The following is a 9,620-nucleotide window of genomic DNA, read 5'->3' on the forward strand; positions in this document are numbered from 1 at the left end:
CCCCCCCCCAGCTGCTGAGTCATGAATGGCACGTGCCCCCAAAGTAAAAATAACATCTGAGGGCTCCTTCAGAGTCAGATGCTTAATGTTATCTGGAAGGTCAAAGATTCAAATCCTGTGGCTGGAGACTTTACATGATGAATAGCATTTTTAACAGGAAATGTTAAGGGAACTTAAATTGCATGAGTTGCTGCATAAGCCATTTTCTTTGCAGAGATCAGTAAGGAAGCCCATCTGCACTGCTGCTGTTTTGGTTACTTTCCTGTCTGTCTCAGTGAGGGCTGGTATGTGAAATGTGATGCCAGATTAGATGGGCCATGGTCTGATTTGATGCAGAGAAACCTATTTTACAACTGTGGTGGGAAGATAAATCTCTAGGCTACTTGCCAGTTTTCTCCTTAGGTTTCTCTTATTTTCTCTGTTCCCTTGTGTTTCTCACCAGAAAACATCTCTGGTTTATTCTTTGGTATGTGAGTGCCTTTCCATCCTAGTGACTTTCCTTCTGAAATCATGTTTGTGAATAAACAATTTCTGCTGTTAGCAAGTTTGATATATAGGCACCAGACACAAATAGCCTGAATTAGGAGAGTGAAAAACACTAGGAAAGTACACATAAAGCTAAGGATTCTCAAGTGAAAGACTTGGTGCTGCTGAGATAGCTGACATTTCTTTTCCTGCAGGGAGCATCACCCAGATTGCACTTTCTGAGGAGAGCATGGAGGAGGGGATTGAGTGGAACTCTGCCCTGACAGCTGCTGTCACCATGGCCACTGAGGAGGGCATGAAGAAGGACAATGATGAGATTTCGGGTAAGGTCACTTTGTCTGTCTGTCTCTGCCACTTCTTTCCATTCCCCCTCCCACTCTTGGAGACTAAAGTCCCAAGACCAGGTATGCTACAGGCAACGGTAATGCAAATTTCCCCCTCACTCTGCCACGTACGCCTGTAATGCCTGCCAGAATAGATCTCCCTAGCCGCTCTGAGTTGACAGGGTGAGTTCATTCTTTCAAGCCCATTCTGCTATTGGTCTCTGCTGAAATGACTGACCCGGTTGGCTAGTGCTGGATATGATATGGTGATATTTTTTTCTCTTTAATGGGGCAGACATCTGTCTCCCAGAAACAAGACTGAGACCCCTGGTGCAGCCTGAATTAGGAGAGTGTAAAGCACTGGGGACACAACATCAGACAAGCACCATTTTCAGTCCCTGTTGGCCTCAGCTGGATTTAAGCTAGGGATCTAGAGGCAGGACATTTTGCCACTTGTTACCAGTCCTCTGAACCATCCAGTTTTTCCCTGCACTCTTGTTATAGGTGCTTCATTGGCCCTCCTGATACCAGTCCAGAAGCTTAGATAGAGTTCCCTCATGCCAGCAAGTGAAGACTATAAGCTCTGTGTCTTGTGCAGAAAAGCAGAGGTAGTGAAGTGCTGCTTTTAAAGTTGTAAGCTATATGAAAGTCCTCATTAGTGATGTTGACTTCCCAGTTCCATTTTTTTATTTTTATTTTTTTATTTATTTTTTTTGCATGTCATATCCACCCTGATGGCCAGATTAGAAGCCGGCTCCCCAAGTTACTGCTGCATGACAGCTCGCTGCTCTTGGAATGGTTTTAATGTAGCCTTGCAGGAAAATACCAAATGCTTGTACGTGTCGAATTCTTCCCCCTCCTGTCTCTTCCTCTTCCTATGCCAGAGGACACGCTGATGTTCTGGAAAGGCATAGCTGATGTGGGACTGATGGAGGAGGTGGTCTGCAACATCCAGAAGGAGATTGAAGAAGTGCTGAAAGGAGTTCAGCAGCGGCTTGGCCAGTCTTCCTTCCCAATCACGGGTGAGTTGGAGGCTGGTAGCCTCCCTGCTGATGTAGTACTCTGGACCTTTGAGAGAGCATAGTGTAGTTATCTGTGGGAGGTAAACTGAAGGGAGTTCCCCAGGTGTGAAATACTGGTGCCACCTGGGTGGCAACTAATGATAGTCCCAGTGTTGTGGGCAGAGAGCTGACAGATTTTCATAAGCAAACCATGCTCACTTTGTAGGAATTCTGAGCTGATGCCACAATGCATCTCTTTCTTATCTATTAAGTAATGAATGGGATTGTTCCATCATTGGGAACTGATGGGGGTCAATGTTATGGGGAGAAGGCAATGGGAATTCTTTTGCCACCCAGGGCTTCTGGAATTGCACTCCTGGAAAAAGTAAGCCCTTTCTATAGAAAGCCCCAGAAAATGTGAAGTCCAATAAGTAAATCTCAAAAAGGATCTCACCTTCCGAGCTCCTTGATTGGACTTTCAGACCACCTAAGGAATTGGATAGTAATCCATGTGAGGTTTCTTTGCAGATGCTGCAGTCCTGAATAATGTGGCTCACACTTTTGGCTTGATGGACACTGTCAAGAAAGTTTTGGATAACAGGAAAAGCCAGACGAATCAGGGAGAAGAGCAGTTTCTTTATACTCTAGCAGGTACAACCAGTATGTGGGAAATGTTTATTAGTGAAACTCCTCGCTGCTTTCTACAGCTGACATGACTTGTCTTTCTTGTGACATTGAACACATGCAAAGCAACATGTTGCTCCTTTTTATTTAAAACCTTAAGTTATCCTTATCCTACGAACAGCTGGTGCTTTCATGCAGTGCTGTAAATTGATGTTACAGACGCTGCATCATGAAACTTCTGCATTTGACTCCCCTTTCATCCTGAAGATAAATTAAGAGTCTCTCAGAATCCGTAGCTCAGTGATGAGCAGTTGGTCAAAGGAAGTAGGGTGTGCATGTCCACCACATACATCAGCATGTTAGCCATGCTGGACCTTTGGTCTAATCCTGCACAGCTGATACTAGGCTGGTGTTTTCTATTCACTGAGGAAATTTAATCCAAAGTTGTTTAAGCTGCTTCCTTCTCGGTTTTTCTTAGTTTTACCTCAGCTGAGGATCAATGGGTGATACATTTGTATTGAGCCACTGAGGTCTGAGGGAGACTTTGGCATTTCCATCCCCTGTGGCAGCATACAGATGCCGTCTGTTCTGAGCTGGCATCCAGCAAAGGCTAGGAGCTGGCACTCACTGTCTCTGGAAAGGTTGTCTGCTCTTCAGCTGGAATAGACTTGAGCTGCAATGGCACCCATTTCCCACACAGTGGAAATGGGAGATGTGAGCAGATAAGCAAAAGTTGATGCCTCCTGAAAGGAAAGGAAAGGAAGGCCCAGGCCCTTGGTTTGGATCTTCCTTTGCCTCGTGGCTTTTGTAGACATTTGCACTGGCTCAAAGCAGGTGCCAAGGGGGTGTGAAACTTTAGCAAATGTGGGTAAATGTTTGCATAAGCTGAGGGCAGTGATCAGTCTTGCCCTGTGCTTCAAGGGAGATTTTTGTCCCTACTGGTTTGCAGTTGGGTTGGGGGGAGCCCCACTGTAAAATAAAAAGAGTACATGACTGCAGCTATTCCTGGTGGCCTCAAGTATATCCCAGCAATCTCGGTGATCCCAGCTTTATCTGAATATGCTTTGTAACTGGGTTTATTTGCAGACCTGGAACGTCAGCTGGAGGAGCAGAAGAAGCTTGCCAAGGATCAGAAGGCAAAGTCTCAGACTATCCAGAATGTGGTGCTGATGCCCGTCAGTGCTCCAAAGCCCCCTAAAAGACCCCGCCTGCAGCGCCCTGCTTCAGCCACAGTCTTAAGTCCTTCTACCCCCATCCAGCAGCCTCAGTTCACGGTCATATCGCCTATTGCCATTGCACCTATGGGACAACAGTTCTCAGTAGGCAACATCCCAGTGGCAACCATCAGCCAGGGCTCCAGCCCGATGACTGTTCACACCTTGCCATCTGGCTCGCAGCTTTTCCGGTATACCACTGTGGTGTCATCCTCCAAGACTAACTCATCTGACACTGTGACCCTTCATCCATCCTCCAGCCTGGCACTGCTGAGCTCAGCTGCTATGCAGGACAGCAGTGCCATAGCTAACATGGCTGCAGTGGTGAACCCGGTGGAACTGGTGGCCATGGAGTCTGGCCTGACCTCTACCATCCAAGCTGTTGAGGGCACCTCAGAAGATGGACAGACCATCATAGAGATAGACCCAGCACCAGATCCTGAAGCAGAGACTGAGGAGTCAGAAGCTAAAGCTGTGATTCTGGAAACAGAGCTGAGGACTGAGGAGAAGGTGGTGGCAGAGGTTGAGGACCATCAGCACCAGGTCCACAATGTAGAGATTGTGGTCTTGGAGGACTAGCCAGGAAAGCGAATCTCATGGTTAAGGGGAGGATTGCTTTCTTTGTTGTTGAACTAATTTTTACAGCCACCCTGTTAGTTCCCATGGGTTTTGTTCTTTCTTTTTTTTTAACAATTATTTAAAAAAAAAAAAAAGCTGGAGAAACACTTATACCCAAGGAAAAGGCTCCTTTTCTGCAGAGCCATGGACAAAACCTACTGCTTGCAGGGAGGAGGAAGAATTCCTTTGCCTAAACTCCCCACAGACCCCAGGAAGGGGACCAAAGGCTTCCTCTTCCTGAGATTGCACAATGGGACAGTCTGCATGCTTGGGTTTTAGGGGGCTGGGGGGAGGGGGTTCTTTTCTTGTCCAGACCTGATCATTGCTAGGACAATTTTAATGCGGGAAGACTGTTCCCAGAGTAACTGGAGCATTGATCTGCCTGGGAAGGGGGTGCTTCTTGCTTTGGGGGAAACCAGTACCTCATCTTCATTTTTTTCCCCAGGGAAGGGAATTCTGTCTAACTCTTCATTATCAACTATGCTGGTAATTTGCTTTTGGTGGAGAAAGCAACAACCCTTGTTCTTGTGTTCTTAGTCCTTCTTCCTACCCAACAGGAGGTGGGATTTGGGGGTTTTTTGTTTGTTTGTTTTGGTTTGTTCTCCCTTCCAGATCTGCCAGGTGCAAAAATCCTTGAGCTGCTCTTATCAGTTTTGGGTTATTTAACCCAAATCCTGCCTCTTCCTTTTCCCCTCCCTCACCCCTTAGGTTTTTTTATTGCAGATGCTTTTGTAAGACACTGAGATTGCTTAAGCCTTGTGCATAAAAGAGAAAAATTAACTCGAGCTAGAAAAAAAAAAAAAAAAAAGAAAGAAAAGAAAACACAGCCCTCCCTTTAGCCTAATGCTGACCTCCTGGATGTATAAAGCGTGTGTTGTGCTGTTGCTTCCTGGGAGAGCTGGACTCTGGGCCTAGGAGCACCTTCTGTTTACGCTGCACGCTGGGAACTGTACCATGCTAGTTGCTATGTTTGGTGTTTTTGTTTTTTTACTCCCTTAATTTGCAGGATTAGGACTGGCTTGCTACTTTCGCTGTGTGACTGCCTCTCCCTCCCATTTCTTTCACAGATTTCTTTCGTTTGGCTGTGAGGTGAGGAAGGAAAGCTCAGTTCAGCTGTTGAATTGCAGAGAATTGGGAGGGGTAGGGGAATATCTGCTTGTTTGGAAATATTAAACAAGATGACAACAAATTAAATAGACCCAGGGGTGGGGACAGGGGAGGAAGATGTGTTTTGGTTATTTTTTTGCATTAAAAAGAAAAAAAAATCTACATGCAGGTGGATTGCTTCTTAACACAAAGGACAACAGTGGATTTCTTACAAGTATTTTAATAGCGCCACAGGCCAGATCAGGGACCTGTTTTACAAGATGCTATACTTATGCAGAGTAGACGTTTCCTGTAAGAGCTCATGCTCTGCACAGAGAAGACACGGGAGGTAGGAAATGCTGTTTTATCCCCATCTTATTGACTTGAGATCTAAGACAGAGATACTCATTGCATCCCATCGCATCTGTGCGAACTGAATGTGTCACTCTGCCATCCTGAGTCAGTAGTATGTTATATCCATGTTCCATGTATGTAAGTATCAGGGTGCAGAGGGAAATTTAAGCCCTTTGCTTTGCTTCTGCTCACAGATGGTTTTTGATGAAGCTGACAACTGAACTTAGATCTTTGTCTCCATCCTGACCTTTAGCTCCCGTACAGTTATTTCTTTCAACTGTTGCCTTTACCCCCTTCTCTAGAGCCTTGTCTCTCCAGGATTCTTAATTGGAGTTCCTCCTCTACCTTTTGCAAGATACAAAGAGCAGAATCTTGAGCATGGAGCAGACATAGGTCCTTTATTGGAAACTATACCTGGAATTCTCTGCCTCCAGGAGCAGACAGCTGGACTGGGTTTTCTGCTTACTGAAGATTCCTTCCAGGCCTTTTCAAAACTGTAGTTTGTTTGTTTATTAACCTGTTGTGCACTGGATCCTATATTAGTGATGTTCACAGCCACTCCAGGACTAGAGGAGGAATTTTGGACTGGATGCCATGCATGGTATTGGAAGGTGACCAACAAGGTTGAACCAATTTGCGCTATGCTGTGCTTCATTCCTGCAGTCCCACAAAAGACGACCAGCATCTGCTGTTGACCAGGAGAAAAACCAGGGTCCAGGCAAGCTTTGCTTCTGTCAGTATAGTTTGAAGCCTCCTCAAAATGCACTGAAAAAGGAGTTGTCATGTGTTTGGTTTCTCTGACTAGTCAGCTCTTTAGAGGTGGGGTTGGATCAAGATGATAGGAACAGCATCTTCTGGTGAAAGCAGGCCCTTTAAAAGCTACAGCTCTGACATCCCTTACACACTTGTGACTCTAACTTAACTATAGTGATTTTCTAGGTTCTTGGGCTTTTATTTCCTTCTCTAGGGAATTAACTGCCCTTCCACTATACTGCTATATAAGGCAAGACTACAGAAACAAGCCCCATTAACTTTTTTTGGTTGTTCAAAATACTGTGGAGACCTGAGGCCTATTCCTGCTCCCACTGAAGTTGATGGCAATATCTTACACTGAAAGTTGGATCAGGTTTATTAGAGCAGAGTGAGCTCAAGTATAAGGGAAAGGCTCAGAACCACAGTGGTGCACCCTTTGGAATGGGAAATCAGCATGGCATTAGGGTTTATCACATGTCCACAGCTTATATTCATTCATGTTTACAGCTTATCATTAACATAGAAAAAAAGAAACTGGACTGAGCACTGGCAGGCAAAGGGGTTGATGGGCAAGTAATGACTGCTGGCAAAATCCAGAAAGAATGAAAAGGATATAGGTGTTTTCCATTGAAAACTGAAACAACATGATCATCCTGACCATGGTAGGAAATTAATACAGCAGCCATGGTCAGAAATCTGTCGTTATGGACATGCAGCATGCTACTGTACCCATGTTCACCTCTGCCTAGTGTTGAAAATATTGCATGTTGGTGAATTCAGCACGTGGCCTCTTCTTTTTGGTTGTTTTTGTTTTAATTGGAAATACAACACACCCTTCCCACTCCTTTCCAAAAGTGTCAGGAAAGACAAATAACTGGCCAGACTGGAAAGCAGCTGTGCTTAAATGGCTTAAATCTGCTCCTCTCAGAGCTATTGCAAAAGTGTAGAGTCTCTATTGGACATATAGGACGAGTAGGCAGTAACTAGCAATGCCAAAACCTTGATATGGGGGGGATGAGACAGGGAACAGATAAACTAAAGAGGGGAGCATGTTAGAGTGATGAGCGGCCTGCAGTGGTAGGTGAGGGAAGGAACACATTTGTAAGGGAGAGGCTCCCATTTCTGAGTGATGGTTATTGTTGCCATTGAGAAGAGCTGACTTTCTGTGGCTGGGTATTGTAATGTGTAGAAAAGATTTAGTCCTCTGGAAGGACATTCCTTTAGGCCTTTATAAGGTGTCTGTCCCACTAAGGAGCAAGATGTTGTGAGCCTAGCCCTGTTACATTAAAGGCTGCCTTCTCAGTCTGTCTCTGACACATTGAGGGCTGTGCTGCTGGCTGGAAAGGATGGAGGAGAGATGGAGCAAAACCTTTAGGGGCCAGGGCCTGGGGGTGTGGGACCCAATTGGCTCACTCACTGTCACGGGCACGGAAGCCTCCTTTTTGTCTTATTTCTCAGGTTAGTTTATTCCTGCTTCTCCAGTGAGAAGCCCCTCTCTCTGCACAGCCTCAACAGAGCATATGGTTTGTCCATAGATCATCAGTCCCTTGGGGGTGGTTCCAGTGCCTCAAAGTCTGTCAGTCGGCTCCAAAAGAGCGGAAAAGAGCTAGTGCTGCTGGCTCCAAGGATCAAGTACTGAGCTGTCAGAAAAGGGGCGAGGCATCCTGCCCTGACTAAAAGTTGGAATGCAAGAGGGAATACATTAAGGGCATGAGTCGGAGTAGGGCCAAGGACACCACAGACAATGCCCTCAAGGAAAGGACTTTGACAGCCTCATTTCCAGGTTACTTCCCCAGGGACTCGGGGGTAGTGCATCTTTTAAGAAGAATCCTCTTTTCAGGAATTTATCCTCAACACCCCAAAACATTCTTCATTGAACCAATTTTTGATCCATCTGCTGATCTTCATCATCTTGTCATGCCTTCTTCATCTTTCTCTAGGGACTGAAGGAATTCTGCTGAAGATTAACTGAGCCTTTGCTCGTTAGAACACCTGCAGCCTGGCACGGTTGTCTCCAGTCCATTTGGGCAGGAATCTGCTAGTGTTATTTGTCCTGGCGTGCAGACCACCAGTGCATTTTTCTCTTTGCACATCAGCATCATTTCAGGCTTAGGTGCATATCTTGTGTTCTTGTTCTGGTCTTCTCTGGATCCACTCTGGTGATGGACCTGTGGATTCATCTTACTGCAGTTTTCAATTGTGATTTCACACTTTCTTGGTGGTGGCGAGAGTCTCAGGTTCTCTCCCTTTTGCACTTTTCTGTCAGCAGGTCACTCCATCTTCTGTTATCTTTCCCAATCACCCGTGTAACATCCTCTTTGCTCCTTGGGTTCTGGTTCTCAGCTGCCTGCATTACCACTTTCTTTGATCTGTGGAGACTGGCTTGCTTTCTTCTCCATCTCAACCTGCTTTGCAGGAAACTTCATCAATTCTGTGTTTCCTCTGCTAGCAGATTTCTTCCTTTGTCTTGTCCTTGCGACCACGTTCAACTTGTATTTAGTGGGTTGCTTTCTGGGTCCCGTTGTTCTCCAACTGTAGACAAATCATGGTTTGTTAGACCATCCCCTCTTCTCTCCTCCTTCAGGTCCTCATCCAGACAACACCACTGCCTCCAGCTGCATGGCTAGTCCTCCCATCGTCTCTCCCGCTCACTCTAGAAGGCAACGTTTCATATTGACGGCGGCTTCCATAACTAGTCCTCTCCCGCGCGCATTCTCCTGCCTTTGTGTCCAGTCGCTGTCCTCTCTTCAGGTCACCTCGCTGGCCGCCTTTGCAGCCATGAGCATCTTTTGGTCCTTCTAGGCCTTAGAGAAGAAATGTCCCCAATTCTCCACTCTGCAAGTGCCCACTCAGCACCCGTGCTCCCCTGCTGGCAGGGGCAGCCCGTGCGGGGGGGGAGGGCCTGGCGGGGGGGAGCCTCTGGGCGGTGCACAGGGTCAAGTCGAGGGGGGGCGGCTTTATGGTGCACAGACACTGATCAGCGGAAAGGCAGCCGAGGCGCCCAGGGCGGCGTTCAGCGCGGAGGCTTCCCGGGAAAGCAGCGAGTCGGGAGCCCGTTCCCCGGGCGGGGCGGGGCGGAACCTGCGAGCGCGAGCGCGTGCTCCGGAGGGAGGTGTCTTACCAACGCACCCGGAAGTCTGCTAAGAAGAGGGCTGAGGGGG

At 46.8% G+C, this 9,620-nt stretch overlaps 1 protein-coding gene across 6 annotated transcripts in view; it reads left to right on the forward strand.

Annotated features, from left to right (window-relative positions):
• Window positions 1-9,614, forward strand: part of GMEB1 (glucocorticoid modulatory element binding protein 1) — an 18,831-nt gene extending 9,217 nt beyond the window's left edge. For all 6 annotated transcript variants that reach the window (XM_025201950.1, XM_025201954.1, XM_025201952.1 and 3 more), the window contains 4 exons: window positions 681-809; window positions 1,694-1,831; window positions 2,339-2,461; window positions 3,521-9,614. In XM_025201950.1, coding sequence (XP_025057735.1) covers window positions 681-809; window positions 1,694-1,831; window positions 2,339-2,461; window positions 3,521-4,227 — 1,097 coding nt within the window. In that variant the 3' untranslated portion in view covers window positions 4,228-9,614. The remainder of the gene's footprint in view (window positions 1-680; window positions 810-1,693; window positions 1,832-2,338; window positions 2,462-3,520) is intronic.
• Window positions 9,615-9,620: the final 6 nt, after the last annotated feature.

Source organism: Alligator sinensis, unplaced genomic scaffold, assembly GCF_000455745.1.
Source record: "Alligator sinensis unplaced genomic scaffold, ASM45574v1 scaffold883_1, whole genome shotgun sequence".
NCBI classification, from domain to species: Eukaryota; Metazoa; Chordata; order Crocodylia; family Alligatoridae; genus Alligator; species Alligator sinensis.